The following is a 20,679-nucleotide window of genomic DNA, read 5'->3' on the forward strand; positions in this document are numbered from 1 at the left end:
GCCGAATATACTCGCGTATCGTCTGCTCGTAAAAAACACAAATATGTAACCGGGTGGAATAAACATGTAGGTAACGCTCATAGGGAGGCCCGGCTTTCTTATCTTAATTGGCTATCGTGTGGGAAACCTAATAGTGGTCATGTATATAATAATATGTGTGATACCAGGCGTATATTTAAGTCTAGATTAAAGTACTGCCAAAACAATGAGCAGAAAATAAAAATGGAAATAATTGCACAACATCACTCAAGCGGGAAATTTTCTAGTTTCTGGAAAGCCACAAGCAAATTAAATCCAAGGCCTGGAACCCCTGTGACCGTGGCCGGTTGTCATGAGCCTATCGAAATTGCGAATGCTTTTCGTAGTCATTTTCGTGTTCAGTCGCCCCTAGGGCCCCCGGCGCAGACGCCCGATGCTGACAGCTCTCCCGAGGACTACAGTGTCACGTTCTCTGCCAAAGAAGTGTCTTCCGTTATTCAAAAAATGGCTAGAGGAAAGTCTCCAGGCAAGGATAGCCTCAGTATCGAGCACCTGAAGTACGCCGGGGCTCACTTGCCGAGGGTCCTGGCAATGTTTTTCAATTTGTGTCTTAGTCATTGCTATCTGCCAGATGATCTGATGCACACAGTTGTTGTACCTATTCTAAAAGATAGGACCGGCGATGCCTCTGACGTGTCCAACTACAGACCTATCTCGCTAGCAAACGTTATAGCTAAGGTACTGGACAGGCTGCTTGACACACATTTGTGTAGGCACATACATTTACATGATGCTCAATTCGGGTTCCGACCTGGCCTATCCACTGAAAGTGCCATCCTAAGTCTCAAGCAGACTGTCCAGTATTACACAGCTAGAAAAACGCCTGTATTCGCCTGTTATCTGGACCTGTCAAAGGCTTTCGACCTGGTGTCGTACGATAAGCTGTGGCTGAAGATGAGGGAAGAGACTGACATACCTAGTGAAGTCATTTCCATCATTAGGTACTGGTACAGCAGGCAGAAAAACAATGTTAAGTGGGCAGGAGCGCACTCGGAAGTGTATGGGTTGGAGTGCGGGGTGCGGCAGGGGGGGTTAAGCTCGCCCCGGCTCTTCAACCTGTACATGAACCGGCTTATCGAGGAGCTCAGCAAAACCAACATAGGTTGCTCAGTGGACGGAGTTTGCATAAACAACATCAGTTATGCCGATGATATGGTGTTGCTCAGCCCCTCGATTAGTGCATTGCAGAAAATGTTACGCATCTGTGAGTCATACGCGGAGGCCCATGGGCTTAAATATAACGCAGTTAAGAGCGAGTTCATGGTTTTCAAGGCTGGCACTAAAACATATCTCGATGTACCACCTGTCAGGTTATGTGGGGCTCCGTTAAAACAGGTACAACAATTTAAATATTTGGGCCACTGGGTCACTGATGACTTAAGTGACAACCTTGATGTAGAGAGGGAACGTAGGGCGCTGGCTGTGCGTTGTAATATGTTGGCCCGGCGGTTTGCACGTTGTACTGATACAGTCAAAGTAACCCTTTTTAGGGCGTACTGCCAATCTTTTTACACGTGTAGCCTATGGGTCAGACATACGCAGCGTACATACGGCGCCCTGCGCGTCCAGTATAATGATGCGTGTAGGGTGCTGTTCGGGCTGCCGCGACACTGCAGCGCCTCCGCGATGTTTGCAGAGCGGCAAATTGATGGCTTTTACGCCGTAATCAGGAAGCGGGCCGCTTCGATGATGAGGCGTGTGCGCGGCTCCACGAACACCATCCTACAAACACTGGCCGAGAGGTGGGACTCCCCGATACTGCGGCGATGGATTGAACTCCATTCCACAGTGGGGAAATAAAAATTTGAAGGATTTTTAATTGTAATGAATTTGTTATTAAAATTGTAATTTTATTTTATTTTAATGTAATTTTATTTTATTTTAATGTATTTTATTAACAAATTATTTCCTGTGTACTAACATAGTTCTAAGTATTACCTATTGTTACTAACATATTTAGTTTTAATTTAGGATTAGTTATTTTATTTTATTTTAAATGTAAATGTAATTGTATATGGATTTTTTTATTCTGAAATAAATTAATTGAATTGAATTGAAATTGTGAGAATCACAAATATATATGTATATATATATATTTATTTTAGGACAAACAGTTTAGACGTTATTCAAGAAAATAGCCTAAAAATGACCATTCCCCCCTTTATCTCTGAAACTACTGGGTCCAAAATTTAAAAAAAATACACATTCTTTACCTATAGATCACAGGAAAACCTATAGCTTGCGTCGGACTTAATTACTTAGTTTTTTAACCGACCCCTACGGGTTTTTTAAAGACATTTCACTCTGAAAGTTTCACATAAAAAATACATTGTCTAAATTGTGTAATGTACGGAACCCTTGGAACGCGAGTCCGACTCGCACTTGGCCGGTTTTTTTTGTTGTTTTGTGCTAAGACTATCTTACATTTACATACCAAAATTCAGCTTCCTATGATGTCAGGAAGTACCCTAAAAGTTTTAATGATCATCAGTGAGTGAGTGAGTGAGTGAGTGAGTCAGTGACGAAATCGGTTTTTTTTACATATGTATAAAATCTAAAGTATAAGAGCTATGCAATTGAATTTTTGTATGCTTAATAAGTCCACTATTGACATCATGTCCCGATAACTTTGTTTAATCTGGTATAATCCAAATCCAAGTTATGAGGGTTAAAAAAAAAGACAAAGCGCTTCAAGAAAAGATAGTTAGGGCCCTTGTCGCTTTGCTCGTCTTAGCGGGGGCACTGCCGTGCCCCCAGATTATACAGACAGGTAAATTAATACCGATAATACGATACCTATATTTTGATAAACTAGAAGGTCTTTTCCTTAAAATGTTTTTATGCCAGATAATAAGGAAAAATATGGTAAAGCTTTTTTAGTTGTTTTAAACGCTCTTTGTTGTGATTGGCTTTGATATGCCTTGAAGCGCTTTAAGTATAATCACGATAATTACCAAGCATGTCACTAACCAAACCAGCATAAGACAGCTCTTTAGCGACGCATATTTGCCATTGATTGAGGGATCTTTTTGAAATAGAGACGAGACAATATTTTTTGTGAATAAGTTAGGAGTACTCGTACGATAAAGCACTGATAGAAACATAAGTACGCATGTCTCAAGGAGTAACAGAAGGACATCTTAACAATACTTGCGAGTCGCAAACATTCAGAATATACGTCACGGAACTATGTGGGATGAGAGCACTCGACTTTTGCTCTCTAATAAAAGAGAGATTTTAATACGAGTCTAAATAAAATTTGATCCCTTGTATTTTTTGCTTAAGGCCCATTTCTAAAGACACAATTTACTATGTTTTGCTTCCAACTAAACAACATAGTTAAGAAATACTAAATTAAATTATTCATATAAATCTGCGTTTGCAAATAATTCGATTCCCACACAAGAATAAAGGGTGAGCGTCATTATTTTACCAATGTTTAATTTTTTATCGTCAATTTCTATTTAATTTTATTGCTACGATTAAATAACGCTCTTCATATTTACAGAATTCAATATTTTAAATGCGAAAGTAACTTTCTGTTTGTCTATTACCTTCTAATGGGTAAGTTATTGATGAATTGAGAGAGTAATATTATGAAGCATCATTTTGACGACCGGTCTGGCCTAGTGGTTAGTGACCCTGCCTATGAAGCCGATGGTCTTGGGTTCGAATCCTAGTGAGGGCATTTATTTGTGTAATAAGAACATATGTATGTTCTTGAGTTATGGTTGCTTTTTATGTACCTATTTAAGTATTTGTACCTATATTATATATATCGTTGTCCTCACAACACAACACAAGCCTTCTTGATCTTACTGTGGGGCTAAGTCTATTTGTGTAAGGATGTCCTATAATATTTATTTATTTCTTACTATTATTTATGAAGAAAACTTGACCACTGGTGATGAGCATAAACGACTTTTCTTTTGGAAAACAAGGATGGTTCACTGTAATCATTAGCTTATTTATAAGCCAAAAATATTAAATTTTAATTAATATTAAACAACAAAGTAAACGTAGTTATTTCGTCGGTAACACTAATGAAAGGTTCAACATAGTACAAACTCAACATCAGTAGGAAACGGATTTGCTCTCGGCAATTATTAGCCCGGCGAATTACAGTACACCGCATTGTGCCAAATTTCTATAGTGCAACTGCCACGTCGGCAACATTTCCTCGTTGCTGCGCTAAGAACTTAATTAAATTGTTACACAATTGTTTGTAACAAATAATGAAAAAAACAAACAAAGCTGAAATATAAACATGTTGAATCACAGGGGGTCCAGTGCATGGATGGTGTGTGTTGTGTGTTGTGCCGTAGACTATTAACATAAACAGCTAGTTTCAACATTTTATAAACTATTTTCGGGTAATTTAGTGTTGTTTACATCTCCGCTGACATTTTGCTGGGATATCAATCATCCGTGACCGTAGCTAGTGCAACCCAGCCGAAACCACGGATAAGATAATAATAATGAAATCATCGCGTTAGACCTGTTCTAATTAATAAATTTAGGACGGTCTTGACCCTTCTTTTTATAAATGTTTATATTAAATTATGATTGTTCCTTTCTACTACATTTACACACTTCATTACGAAAAGAGCTATTTTAAAATGTTTGTTCAAATTGGTGCTATTTTTTTATTTAATTCTGGATATGTATCGCTATAGATAAGTTTAAAATAGAATGATAATTCTTTCCTCGGGAATTTTCCTTTTGTGTAACAGCTTTCCAAGAATCCAAAATAAAAAAGACTATTGTCCCTGGAGTATTTTTGTTACAAAAAGTCTACAGATAAATCGCAAAGCCCGGGGGTATTTTTGTTATTCCACAGTTATTTCACGATTGCGGGCCGGCATTGATTTTATTATGGCTCCTCTACACGATGGATCAGCACTAGATCAGCGAGATGGCCATGCGATGGTTGAGAGCACGCTCTATGGAATGGGCCAGGTGTAGATGCGGAGTATGCGGACGCACCATCGCTGGCCTACTACTACCTTTGATGTGCGGACGAAAAACCGACATCGCCATCCCGCCGCGCCATAAGCCATTCGACACCAATCTTAGTGGGCCAGTATGATGGCCCGTCGTGTAGAGAAGCCATTATAGTTCGCCTTTTCTAATACCGTATTCAGCCCGTGTTCGATATAAGCCCGCGGCCTGACGATATCTGTGGTATATCAGAATGCAACTATCGCAGCGGCAACCATCTTAAATCTTCGGAAATGAGAAGTCAAAAACAACACAAGCTTTTGAGCAACAAGGCTTTGGAGTTTTTTTTTTCACATGTTTACATCAGAGTACGGCTCTAGATAACATTATCTTATATTTAGTATCGAACTTATTACACTTCCGAAAACTGCTCCGTACGTTGAATTTTGCGTAAACAACTCGAATTCATAATATCATATTCATAAATCATACCTAAATAATTGACAATAGTGCGGATTCTTCTTTTATTTGTGTGGTCAGCCAGATAATCGTTCGGTGTTGCTTGGCCACCGGCCAGGCCCGCTGGTATTGATTACTGTCAGCCTCTAATTATTGATCCCCATCTATTGGAGATGCAATAACAATAAGCGGGGGAAATGCACGAGTGAGCGTATTGGGTAAACCGCCCATAGCAGCTAAACCTTCTGTAGATTTGTCAACAATATTGCAAAATCGTCTTGAATCCGTTTTTACTCGTATCCATAATTAGAAGGAATAAATTGACATTTGAAAGCATTCATGAGACTACCGCGTTACTGTTAAAACCTTTAACTTTTTATGAATTAAAGTTAATTTATCGCGTATATCTTTACTTGGAAATAGTTTTATTGTATAACTAACCTTATGAACCGATTTTGCATGTACAAGGCTGGTTGTAAAGTTTATAGTTAAGTACTTTTATTTACTTGGCTCCATACCTTCTCAATTATAATTATAATATACTTAAACTTGAATTAAACAATACTTTTACAGTACATATGGTGCTACTTTCTCGCACTAGTGCGTCAAATAGCACTTTTCGTGCATATTAAAAGGGCCATATGTACTGTAAAACGTTGTACGATACACGTGCGAATAGGTAATTCGCAACTCGTGTCGATTTAAAACACTCCCTGCGGTCGTGTTTTAATTTATCGCCACTCGTTTCGAGTTTCCTCTTTTCCGCACTTGTATCGTAAATAACTATTTCGAATCGCTCACTTTTCCTAGTTCTGGATATAAGTACCTATCTATAAGTACCTATGCTGAAGTAAATTATATTTGACAACACCGCTATAAATGAAACATTTTCAAAAGTTTACGTTAAATTACCTGTTATAAAGAAAAAAAATACTATTGTCAATCTTCCATCTCCCTCGCGTTGTCCCGGCTTATGGGAGCCTGGGGTCCGCTTGGCAACTAATCCCAGGAATTGGCATAGGCACTAGTTTTTACTAAAGCGACTGCCACCTTACCTTCCAACCCAGAGGGTAAACTAGGCCTTATTGGGATTAGTCCGGTTTCCTCACGATGTTTTCCTTCACCAAAAGGCGACTGGTAAACATAAAATGATATTTCATACATAAGTAACATAAGTTCTAAAATATATTGGTACGAAATACATTGGTACGAGCCGGGGTTTGAGACCGCGAACTCCGGATTGCAAGTCGCACGCTCTTACCGCTAAGCCACCAGCGCTTTTGAGTTTAGCGCATTTTTGAGTCGAGTATTCCTTGAATGTATACCTATTTACTGGTTCCTCGAACCAGGTTACATTTTATAAATTCTCCATTAAGATTCATGATTAGGAATTTTTGTGGCCAATAAACGATAAGGCTATTCTTCTGTGTGGTGTGGCTTACCTACAAACCTAATTTGAAACTAACCATATTCAAGTTCTAGTATAGTTAGTTAAATAATTTGTTCTCAAATATCCTCGTCACGCTTTATAATAATAATGATAGATTCATAGACAGATTTAATTATTTAAAAAAAACATTCAATCATATGTACGTTCTTCAATCATAAAAGCTATACTCATATAACCATAGCTATAGCCCATAAAACTAAAGAAGTGTCCTTATTCTATGTTCCAAATGAGATTCCATTTTCATATCGTATTATAATTATCAATTCTATTTTGCATAGACGAGGGGCACTTTTAAAGTTTTTACTAATACTACTACTAATCCTTCAAGCAAATATCAACAATTATCATACATTTTAAAATTTATCACTATACAAACAGTATCATCTAAAATTACTGGAGTCAATCAAATTTTCCTTGACATCAAAGATATGTAACTAAACATTTACACTTTGTAATATGGAGAAATAAATATATCTACTTATTTTTGACGATACCTGTACCTTGTTTTGTTGGTTGTGTTTGGCTTTCCAAAATTGTACCTGTATTTTACAAGAGAACATAATTAATTTGCCGCCTACAGAATATTTACTTCACTTCTACAACTTTGTCCATAACGGTTACACTTTTGGGCTGATTGCCATCTAACGTCCATAGCATTGTGTAATATGTGGAATCATATTTCTAATAAACTATTTGCAACATTCCATCGAAAAAAAAGGGAAAAATTTGATTGACTCCAAAAAACTTTCCTACCAAAACACAAGCTAACCACAAAGACAAAAGATAGGCAGGGGTAGAGTTGCTAAGACAGAACTATGATTTCATAAAACGCCGATTTCCTCGTATAGGTATACTATATACGTGCGACACGCGCTCATTAACAACTCCAGGGCTGTGAGTAGTGAATGGCAAAAATCCGATCGTGTGAATACGAAATTGTGATATAAACTATTTAGGATTGGAAGATTTTCTTTGTCTACCTCGAATACTTTTATAACTATTTATTATCGGGTAGTTTAGTGTTGTTTACCCATATCACTGCTGATATTTTACTGGGTCGTCAGTTATTCGTATATAACCACAGCTGAAGCAACTCGACTGAAACGTCGGATAAATTAATTTATATCACTACATATTTGTACAAAACGCCAGAGCTTGAAGCGAAATCGGCTTGTCATGAAATCACAGTTTTGTCTTAAACAAACTTACTTGTCTATATATCAACTCCTTGAAATTGACCTTAATATTTCTGACGCAGCTGACGAGAACGGCTCCATAACGGAAACGATCCCTGACCGGCCTGTGGAGCTGAAAAACTTCCCCAAGCTGTGCGAGCAGCGCCGCAAGTTCCCCGTCCTCTACAAGCTCGAGTTCCAGGTACGTACGATAGTGTACACACATAGACATAGTATATACAAGTAGTTACAGACATGAAACCGAGAAACCGGGGGTAAGAGAAAGACATATTCATGTATTGACAGTTTCATGTATGGCAGCATAATCTTTTTTCTCTTTCACTCTTATAAATTTCGGTATTTTGCCATCGCCTCCTTGCTATGATGCCATAACCCGACCATGAAAAAATGCCCGGTCGGTGATAGAGACAACGCATGGAACTGTTTTCTCTTTCCTCTTATAGGAATCGCAATAAGACTCAAACCAAACGCTGTAAGTGTCAAACACACGACTAGTGATGTGCTAATGGGCGCTTTTGGATCATGACGTTCGGAAAAACCGGCGTCTTTTAGAATAGAATAGAATAGAATACTTTTTTATTCGTAAACACACAGACAATAGACATACAGTAAAAGTAGTATTATACTTTTCTGTGGAAATTACAAAAATAAACGATACATTTTACTAAGACTTTCATCATTAAAAAAATTACAAAAAAGGTTTTAACATGTCTATCAAACCCACTAGACCGACCGGCCATGGCGGTACCCTTCTCAAATTATCTGGTGTATGCTGTCTTTGAAAGGCTAGGCGCCTTTTGACCAACTCGAAGGGCAAGCAGTGTGTGCTTGCACCTCCTATACGAATTCTTTACTGGATTACGGTATAGCGAGAGAGATAGTGCTGCCATCTAGCCAACTAGGCAACAAATCAAATTATTTTATGAAATATTTAAATAATATAATAAAAAAGTCCGTTCATTTTATGATATCCACAGGTGGGTCTCATAACCTTAACTCATACCTACTAAAAAAGTTTTTGACTTATATTTTACCGTCGACGTCCACTTCAACTGCACGTTCATCTATTACGTTAGAGCAGGTAAAGTTATGTTCACGATATTCCATTACCGTCCACGGTAAACTAAAAGCAACTGTATAATATAGTCTCAAAGTCTCATACATATATGTATATCCCCTGCTTTACCGTGACGGTAAAATGTCCCGTTGACGTGGGCATCCACGCGGTGAAATTAATAAAGCGCCAATTGATGTAAATATTCACGAGTAATATCCTTAGAAATTATACATAAATTTAAAAAATAATACTTGTGGACAATAGATAACAACTTCTATGTTGCAACAGTCTGACAATATGGGCTCACAATATAATACAAATAAGCTAATAAAAAAACTTTTATTTTATAGCCCTTGAACGCGATTCAGATATAACAAGTTGGTTCAGTTTTGACCTTATTTTGATACGACCTTGAACATCGCTCACGCTGATTGTTGCATGTGAAATGAAGTAAAAGGGGTGCGTGAGATGCGCGCCAATCATCAAGGCGATCGGCAAGATCGTACCAAAACCAGTTCAAGACCGTAACTAGTTGTTACATCTGATTCGAACATGTCTACAGTGGCGTAGCTAGGCATGGGCGAATATAAGGCCTTCGCCCACGGCCTCGCGCTTAGGGGGGCCTCGCAAAGCCAACCTTTTTATTACCTTCGGAAAACACATTTAAAAGGGCCTCGCAGATGTGGTTTTCGCCCACGGTTAGATTGGTTCACGCTACGCCAATTCATGTCTACAGTGGAGACGTGAACCTAATTGCTGAGATATTCGTTACACTCATGCTGCAGGGTTGAATTTTTGTTTCCAAGTTTTCGCTCGCTGGGTGAAAACTTTTCAACATGCATCTAAGAACTGCAACGTGAGTTGAATGCAAGAAATACGTCCGAATTAAGAACATATGAAGGAATTTTACTTTTTCATAAGCTACCTTATGTAGGTACTGTATGTATTTTATGGGTTTCCCTTACAAACAGAATCTGAGCTAGAAAAAAAAAATTCAGTGATAATAATATTCAACGCAATTTACGCAATTAATTTTAATAAGTTACTTTTCTAATACGTATGTAATTTTCCTAATAACATTAAGAGTTGTACCCCTAGCTGAGCTGAGCTTGCATCTAAAAATGAACGAGTTACTAAATCGAATTTAAACTGTTGTGAGACATACTAACATTAAATCATTTTACGGTTTAGACTCACTTGTTTGTTGCAGAGTTACTAAATCAATAAATTCTAATAGAAACTGAAAACTAGTTATGTTGAATGTTTTTTTTTTTTTTTTTTTTTTTTCATTTTATCATGCACATTTCCGTACCTCAACTATTTACCTTCCCTTAGGAACATCACTACGCACACCTTAATTACGAACCTGCCAGTATTTTTTTTTTCTTTTATTTGCTCATACGTGTGGAAACGCCTTAATTACAACTTTTATTACTGGCCGGTTGTGTTACTCTTTTTACAAGTTTTATTTTTCCAAAAGTTCATTGAGCGCGCGCGTTCGTTGCTAGACGAGCTGAAAATTGACTTTCTAAACTGGATTGGAATCAAGTTAACAGGTTAGAAAATATTTATCGCACAAAACGAAAGTTATACGAGCATCGAAATGATATTTCAAGCTTGAATTTGCCAATCATATGTTTTTGGTAGTTTGGTATAAACCATTCAATTCACTACTAGTCATGTTCATATAGAATGTCTACCTACCTTCAAGCTATGAAATGAAATTAAATAAGATAACAAACTTTCTGATTTGCATTTAATCGGACTTTTTGTTATCGTGATTTCTATTTAACACATACTTCTTAAGATTTCCATACACTTCGACTGAAACCTAACAATTAAATGTTTCCTTGGCTGAGCGTAACAATACCTGTTGTAGGTGATTGTTCTCTATCTACGTTATAGAATCCATTGAATAATAAACTGAATATGATCGCACTTAAACTATCGTGAGACATAGTTCAAAATATTTAGATCAGTACGGTTCCGAAACATGTCGCCAAAAGCGACTAAAAATAATAGTGAGTAAAAACCGTACTGATCTAAATATTTTGAAACTGAATATGCATGGCAATACGAGGTACATTCTATTTAAAATTAAAAACTCTTTATTTACATACAAGATATATACAGTGGTACTACGTAAACGAAATTAATAACTAGCTTAAATCTAAAATAGGCCCTTGAGGCATTGTACCAAGGATGCTGGCGGCATTTCCTCGCTGTATCGCAATGCTGATACGTTGTGCGAGGAAGCGTCGTTACATTCTATTTTAGTTAGAGGTTTTCAATCGATGTTTCATTAATTGCACAAGACAGTGCTGGGTCCCCGGCATCGGCAAGCTCGGTTCTATAATTTCTATACAAACGTAGTTACGCCCTTATTTTAAAACGAGTAGCTAGTTTGGTCTGAAACTTTGTACTTATAATAGGATAAGGGAACTAGTTTATGAATCTTCAGATACCATAGTTAAAAAAATACAGCGAATTTGATTTGATTTTTTCATACAAAACTTATTTTTGCTCTATTTCATTTGTTATATAAACTGGAGCTATATAAACTAACTACAGACCTAGACATACCTCATGTCATTGTACCTATGTGCAATGTTTCATTACAATCTAACACGAAGGTTTAAAATGAGAAACGAAACTCCGTTTAAAGAAGAATAAAGAATAAAGAATAAAGAATAAAGATCATTTATTTCATTGTTTGTATCTCAAAATTACCTCTGTAAGAGCTATCGCAGATGCATGCCTACGTATAGTAAACTTTGTTATTAGCATAAAACGCTAAGACATTTAAAAGCAGTCTAATACTTACGTAACAAGATTGCCGGCAGATGCATTTGTACCAGATACCTGGCTAATTTGCCCAACGCCTGAGATTGCTGTCTTCACGGCGATTCCTTGTCACGGAATTACACCTAACGAACCTACACCTTGTTTTGTAGTATAAGCCACGAACTGATAAAATGATAGACTCGTATTTCGAAATTAAAACTGTAACTCGCTTTTTGGATCTATTTTATCCAGACTACCACAAAAGTGAAGGAATGAGTACTTAATGTGCGAGTACATCGTTTGGCATTTCTCTTTAGCAATAAAATTGTGTTGTTCATCAAAGAAATGTCATTATCATAATTTTACAATATACATGTATTTCTTTACCCTGTTGGTTGTTAGTATAAATCCTAATCGTCAAAACTAGGTGTCTTAAACTCGTTTGTTTTGCATTTATGTTCAGTTATTTTCATAGAGTATTTACCGTGAGGCATTAAAAAAAAATGCCATTTTTAGTTATGCTAATCGAGTATTCTTCGTCGCGTGAATAGAACCGCTTGTAAACTGTTAGAATAATAGATTGAAAATTCACAGGCTACTTCTGTGGTGAGTACAATGAAAGTTAACGTCGTCCTGGGTAAGTAAGTAAGTATTCTTTATTGTGCACCGTATAGTTAAAACTACACAGAAAATGAAATACAGTTAAAAGCTAGGTAACAACATATATAGGTGCTTATCGCTAAGAAGCGATCTCTTTCAGACAATCTCTGGGTAGCAGGAAACTAATCTTTGAACGGGTAGTGCCGATATATAATTAATCCCGTTCATTTATTTAGTCGTCCCGGGTACATATCGTCGGGTGACAAGCAAAAGTCACTAAGTACCACCACAAGTTCATAGCCATAGTGAACCGTATTCTTATCCAAATAAGGTTGATTTTTGTTTAATTATTTTTCAGTAATTAGTGAGTTTTGCTTGTCACCTGACGATATATATCACGTTTTTATTCTTTGAGTCTGCACAGAAGAACTGTATCGCGCCGGTAAGAGTGCAGCATAAAAAATTCCTTTTGATTTTCTTAACTTTGCGATATCTACAGGACAGACGCGAACGAGTTAAGCATACAATAAAATGCGTATGACCCAGTAATACTTCTATTTTCAAATAACGGTAATAGTATTTCAAATACCCAGTCTATAGAGAGATGTCGTTGGCAGACGTTGAATTGTGTTGTGCTAAACTCGCAGACCAAGGTTTACGGTCGAATGGCGGCGTCCGACGTGCCGTCTTAATTATGTTTTTAGGACTCACGCCGGGAACAACGCAATCGTAAACGTTTCCTTATTAGCAAGAACTACGCCCTTTTTTTTCTTTTGCTTATAAGCACAGAAACACTACTTTGGTATGACCCAGATGCAGATTAAAAATAAAAACTCATCGCTTTTGTGTGTCAGCAACTCAGCAGCTAGTGTGCTTTATGTGAATAAGAATCACAACAATACGAAACAAACAATACAAATCGTTTATTTACCAAATATTTTACAAATTGACATCACAGATTGAATTATAAACTGTAATAATAGATGTCATATATTAAAGAAAAAGTAACAAAGTGAAAAGTGGTACAGTGAGTGAGTAATAAAATAATTTGCTTTGTTCCCAAACTTGATCACAGATTGGATTTAACAAAAAAATTGATTTTACAATTAAGCTAATATCCATCGGCCCCAAACTAGGCGCAGCCTGTATCTCGGGAACCGGGTAAATACAATTTACTGACAGATTTTAACAAAACTGAATATGATGGCCGTTTTTTGAATGAGAGATATCAAATATTAAAAAAAACCGGCCAAGTGCGAGTCGGACTCGCCCACCGAGGGTTCCGTACTTTTTAGTATTTGTTGTTATAGCGGCAACAGAAATACATCATCTGTGAAAATTTCAACTGTCTAGCTATCACGGTTCATGAGATACAGCCTGGTGACAGACGGACAGACGGACTGTGGAGTCTTAGTAATAGGGTCCCGTTTTTATCCTTTGGGTACGGAACCCTAATTAATTTAATTTAAAATATATGCAAACAAAAAAATACAATAAAAAATAAAGCATTAAGGAGAGACATGCGTAAGTGGAATTTATATTTAAGGAGTGGTGTGTGTGTGTGTGTGTGTGTGTGTGAGAGTAAGTATGTGTGTGTATGTATACGCCACCTAAGTATGAATAATTTCTTAAGACTAATTTCGTAAGACTGAGAAAGAAGCCATTTCCTTATTTTCGATTTTAAGATAGAGCAAGAGAAGTCATCATGGTTACATAATTTGGAAACCCTATTGTAGACTGTAGGGTGTAGGAAGAATGGAAAGCGTTTGGCGAAAGCAGTATTAACTCGGGTCGGGAAGGGCGGCTTTCTAAGTAACTTTGATTGTAGAATGTAGACAAATTAAATGATCGAGGTAGTGAGGTAAACTGTAGGTATAAAAAGTGTGTATTATTTGCTCTGAAATAACTATGTGTAAACGTGTATGCCGAACGGAAACCAAACGCACAGAAATATACACCTAGACTGTCATGAAGTGCAACTTGTGATCCAATGATTTTTACCGATACAGCGCGTAGGCCGAGCACGTGATTGACGCGACACTACCCGTCTTTTACTAACTGTATGAATTAAAGGGGGACGAGATACATGTCGCGGCGAGATACTCTCGCGTCAATCATGTGCTAGCCCGGCTGATCGCGACATAATGTCGTCACGCCTACGCCTCTACAAAGCTATAGCTAAATCTACATTGCTATTATGAAGCGCTAAAAGCGAAATTTATTAGTAAATACGCTGTAAATCTTTGGTTTTATCGTATTTAATAATCCTTTCCTTATACAGGGCAAAAAGGATATAATAAGATAGAGCGGTACTGTCATAGTAAATTTTGTAACCACAATAAATTCACTGCCATCTATCGACATACTTTAAAACTAAAAATGAAGATTTATAAAATACGATAAAATGTATTTAAATATGGATATATGCTTTTTTTATTTGCATTAATTATTTTTATATGATTTTGACCCATGTTCTTTCACTGATATGCGTTAAAATTATAAATAACAAACGAAACCGTCAACGCCCTCTATACGAGAGTAGGCCAAAGGTAGTGGCGTCATCTGATCGAGAATCAAATTTTCGTGATTTTCGAGGCACGTTTTTTCCTTAGACTTTATCCATCTAGTACGGAGTTATATCTATCTTTGTACTATATATAATCTTACTAAAGTACAGAAACACAGTACGCTATGAGAAAATTAAATAAAGAACCACAAATGCACGCCAAAGGCAGAGTTAGTAGCACAAACAGCTAAATGGGAAACTGAAACTTTCACCGCAAATATGGAAGTGGTCGGGAGACATGACTTCTTAACGACTTTATGAGATAAAATTAAAATATGAGAGCAGTGGGTTTATAGAATTAAATATTAGTAACGTAGATAGTTTACAATTTTGAGTTTAAAGTGATTCATGTTCCACTTTAAGTAAATTCCTAGACTACTAAACTTGTTATCTATGTTAGAAAGCTAGTCCCCTGCTTGCTTAAGCGTTTGATTTTCTTGCCGGCTCTTAAGTACTTATCAGTAATGAGATTACATTTAGACATTTACAGGTGTATTGTAATATGTCTAAATTGAAAAATGCGATTTTTCTTATAAATATTTTTCTTATAGAATAAATAGAATAAAAGTTTATTCGTAAGCACAAACAAACAAGACATTACATAATATAAAAAAAAAATATTAAAGTGCCACGAAATGATTACACGGATAAATATTATGGTTTTATTGTTTGCCCGTATTGAATATTGAACACTGTATACTTTTATCTGGATCATAGGAATCCTAAAACTGGAAAAGAGCAACGAGATACGAGTAGGTGCCTTAATTAAACCTATCAGTCACTTAGCTTTCGCTAACAACAACTGAGATCTCCGATAACATATTAAGTTTCCATTTAAAAGTAAAGTTTGCCTTCTTACATTACTAGTTGGGAAAATAATACAAAGGCAAAAGCTGTGTTATTTCCTAGAAAGAAAATAGATACCAAAGGTTACGCTAGGCAATGCAAGCTTATGCATTGTTTTAAGCGACTGATCCTTTAATAAATAAGGATTGAAATTACATTCCATTTCCATTCATTAAATACTTACAAGGTTAGGGCAAAATTATGCTGAGAGAGCAATTTAATAGCCAATTATTTTCAACAATACGAGAAACGTTATAGAATGTCGGCAGGACGAAACAAACAATACGGCGGGCGACACACAGCTACAAATTAATACCTACGTTCCTTTTGTCGTCACAAATTGGAAAACTGTGTTTTATACTCTTGATGAAGGAAATTGGATCTGAAAACTCGAGCCGAACTGAAGCTATGTAAATCTGAATAATCGGGTGTTTGGAAAAGCTGGCTTTGAAAGGGTCGGCGGCAGATCGTAAAATCGGGCATATCGAGATATTCCTAGGCATATCGTGAAATGCCAGCGTTTCATGATCTGCCTAGGAATATCACACCTTGAGGTTTGCACGATATGGCTGGTGGTTGAATAAATAAATAAATGAAATGGCGACGTTTCATGATATGCCTAGGAATATCTCGATCAATTATTTTACGATGCGCCCGGCATGAAGCTAGGAATATCAACGAATGCATTGGTGTGATCCATCTGCCGTCTCTTTTATAAGGCATATCGTGATATACCTGGTATATATATAATCTTAGTCAGATCATGAAATGGCGGCGTTTCATGATATGCCTAGGAATAACTCGAAAATCGGGGATTTTACGATCTGCCGCCGATATATACAACAAATTTGTTCTGAAAACCGCGCATAGATTTACTAACTAGTAACTACCAATGTACCTATATACATACGTAGTTCCAGTAGGCTTAGCACAGGCCGCGCCAGTATTTTGCCCGCGAGATAGACTAGAAGTACCCGTCCCACTCTAATTAATCCAGTCAGAAAAAGACGAGTAGTCTATCTCGTGGCGCTTCTATTTTTGACGACGTATTTTCATTACGATTTACATTTGTATATACTACAATAAATACCACGCGTTTTGTTCTCGCTTAATGCATTTCCCTCGCGAATCTCGCGATATATCTCAACGCCAAAACTTCTGAAAACTGTAGTTTACAAACTAATAAATACTTAAGTCGTAAGTACAATTTGTGTATAGTTTTAAACGTGCTGGCAGCATACTCGTAAATATCTGGGTTAAGCCGATACGACGTGCCCCTCTCGGCTTTCGGCTTAGCTGAGAGGGAAAAGTCTACAATATCTCAACTTTCCACGATACTTAGCGACTTAGTGGGAAACTATTAGTGAATATTAAGGTGGATAATGTACTGTAGAATTTTCCAGTTACATTGGCACTATGAAAACGGGTCTATAAAGAATTACGTACAAGCATAGAGTAAAATAATGTATGTAGTAACTTTACTTTTGTTATTCGACCTTCGATTATCATTTCATTAACAACATTACACGAAAGTGGTGATAACATAAAGAAAAGAGACTCCTATTTAGATGGGCTCATAATCATCGACGGTGTGTTGATAAACATTTTTTCTACTCGTCGAGTATAATCTGTGTATTACAACTTCATATGCAACACTACAACCTTACTCTTTTCAACGTTGGATAGTCTATGGCACTTCCGACTCAAGCATAAGAATTTTATCGATACAGTTTAGTCAATTATAAAAATTTTGAAAATAGAACTTCATACATTTCCATAAAATATTTCTTGTTTAAGGAGACTCGATTTAATGCAAATTAGCCTATAATCAAGCTTTTCAATCTCGTACTTTAACTTAAGCAACTCAGCAAGCTTCGTTGCTTAAACACGGTACTCGACTGAAAAGCTCTCTATTATATCACGATTGTATAAAATACTATTATCTCGGTCCTTTGATCCGCGGTGAGAGCGGTCAATATTGGGACTTGAACCGAGATTGTAAGCTGGCTTGTTTTACATACGAATATTTTTTTAGGTATTTATTTTTATATGTTATTATTTGGATAGGTATGTCGAGTGATAAAGATGGATGGATGAATGGAGTGATGGATGGATGGATGGATGGATGTGATGGGTGGATGGGTGGATGGGTGGATGGATGGATGGATGGATGGATGGATGGATGGATGTAGATGGTCAAGTTCTAAGCTTTTAGGTCTTTAATGAGTGAATACATAGTTATACACAGTGAGTGACGAAGATTAAATTAAAAAAATAAATATAAGATATATAATATAAAATATAATATATATATCAATAGTTAAAATTTAAATAATCACATTTATTTCGCACTGGCGCTAGTGAGCACGTTGTCACAACCGCCTTTTTCTTGTGGTTTTTAAAAACACTACAAGCAGTATGAACAATAGGAAATAACAGTAAAATTGCAAGCTTACCCCTTTTGTTTAAGCCCGTATTCAAGTCCATAAGAGCGCAACTGCCGTGTTACTTATATTAAAATAAGACATTTTAGTCAGAGAAAACAAAATGTAGGAAATCACAAGACTTGCAAATGCTGATTATCTACGCTTTGTTCTTATAATTTATTAAATCGTGTATCTCGCAGTTACACGAAAATGTTTTACGTTAGTAATATTTGTACAGATGCACATAGGTAATTGTTTTTCGTCGTATTTTCTCGGAAACGTTCGTATATGTCATGCTACTTTAGTCAATGTCAGTACTTTTTATACCGAGACTGACTGTAATAGCAAGACTCGTTCGTATGTTTCCGTGAAAATACGATGGAAAATAATAATGCACTACATCTGTACATGAAAATTACGAGCGAGACATGCATTGTCGTTATTTTGACTTATGTATTCAGTATTAAGTTCTTTATTTGCTAATAATACCAATTACACAGTCAACAATAAAACCTAAAAAATAGTAACAAAAACAAACAAAAACAGGTCTAGAAATAATAACCAGTTACCAATAACAAATTACAAATACATCAGTCAAATAACGACATTTAGCTAATCTACGTAATTGAGACTTGTAGAATACAAATAACTGACATGACCGGGTTTGAATCCCGGTCATGTCAGTTATTTGTGTTGTGTCATGAATATTTTTTCCCGAGTTATGGACGTTTTCTATGTTCTAAGTACCCATAATACAAACTTTGCTAAGTTTGAAGTAGGTGGATGTGTAAGACTGTCATAAAATATTTAGGTACCTATTTATTACATTTCTCATGCTATCATTTTTTACAGACAGCGGTCAAAGTGGAGACGCATTCGTGTCGGCACGCCACCAAGAAGACTAATCTACACAAAAACCAGAACCAAAAAGTTATACCTTGTAAGTTACATTTCTTTATCCTAGTATATCCTACCCCTATCCTAGTATATATTAGATATAAGTACCGTAAAAACACCCAATCTCACATCTATAGCACAAAATTATCTCAAATATCTTCGTTCACCCGGATCGGTGGGCCAAACTGGCTACCGAATGGACACCTCAGACTAACCAGAGGCAGACCAAAAAAGAGATGGCTGGATGACCTCGGCGCTTTTTGCAGCGACTGGCGGGAGCATGCACCAAGCCGTGATGAGTGGCGGAAGAAAGGAGAGGCCTTTATAGGAGTCCAAGATAGGCTATTAAAAAAAATATCTAAGTTTAATATTGACTAATATTCCAATACTACTCAGACAAAACGAAAAAGTACATTCAATTGGTATTTATACTTGACATGACAGGTATAAACTCATGCAGTTGAACATGATGGAATGGAAAAGGTCGCTGGAAAAAGGAACGATGGCGGTCGAAGGAAATCGTGGTTGCGTAACATCCTAGAATGGACCGGGATTAAAAGGGTGGCCGAAATCTTTCGCCTCGCCAAGGACTAACAAAATTATGCAGAGCTGACTGCTAACCTTCACTAGTTGGAGAGGCACCTGAAGAAGAAGATACTTACTTATAATTACGTATTTAATTGATCTTAGTGGAGCATAGTTGTAGTACTGGACTGGGTATAGTCGGGTGGTTTTACGGTCGGCAAAAAATCCTCAGTATGCCGAAGCATTACGGGCGACTTTTGATCTTACCCCGCATGATAAACCCGTTCAATCTTATCCCAACGCACCCTACCAACTTAAAGAAAAGGGAGTTAAAGCGGATAGGTATGTCTAATTTTCAATTCGGTTTTAGAAACTTAAGGTCGAGCTTTATACGCATTTGATGTGCATATATTAGGCTAAAACTAATTACGATTTGAATGTAAAACAGGTATTCAACAATCAATGACCGAGTTTAAAATATTTATGATAAATATCCCAACTCAATTAAAATGAATAAACTCACTTTATTCAGTAAATGAGTTTATGACCTCGACATTTGACATTGTCAATTTTTTTTTTTAAATACAATAAACTTTATTTATTAGCAATATATGTGGTACATAAAAAAAACTGACATCTATAAATAAAACTACATTAAGACTATAAAATAATACTAAATAAGAATTAAATACGTCTAAGAAATTTGGCCCCTTTGGCATGGTGCCGAGGACGCTGGAAATGAATAATAAATATTTACTTGACAATGAATAACAATTAATAACACCAATACAGCATTTACCCTCGGCGAGGCTTTGTTTATCAGAGCTGGAATCAAATGGAAACAGTGATCAAAGTCTGAATGTTCCATAACAAGCTCGGGACAGATTGTTATT

General features: G+C 36.6%; 1 protein-coding gene across 1 annotated transcript in view; it reads left to right on the top strand.

The window, feature by feature from the left end:
• LOC134749552 (receptor-type tyrosine-protein phosphatase kappa) overlaps positions 1-20,679 on the top strand; it is a 212,486-nt gene that overhangs the window by 162,253 nt on the left and 29,554 nt on the right. The window contains exons 4-5 of the mRNA XM_063684538.1: positions 8,148-8,266; positions 19,217-19,304. Of these exons, the coding sequence (XP_063540608.1) occupies positions 8,148-8,266; positions 19,217-19,304 (207 nt within the window). The remainder of the gene's footprint in view (positions 1-8,147; positions 8,267-19,216; positions 19,305-20,679) is intronic.

This window comes from Cydia strobilella, chromosome 18, assembly GCF_947568885.1.
Source record: "Cydia strobilella chromosome 18, ilCydStro3.1, whole genome shotgun sequence".
Taxonomy (NCBI): domain Eukaryota; kingdom Metazoa; phylum Arthropoda; class Insecta; order Lepidoptera; family Tortricidae; genus Cydia; species Cydia strobilella.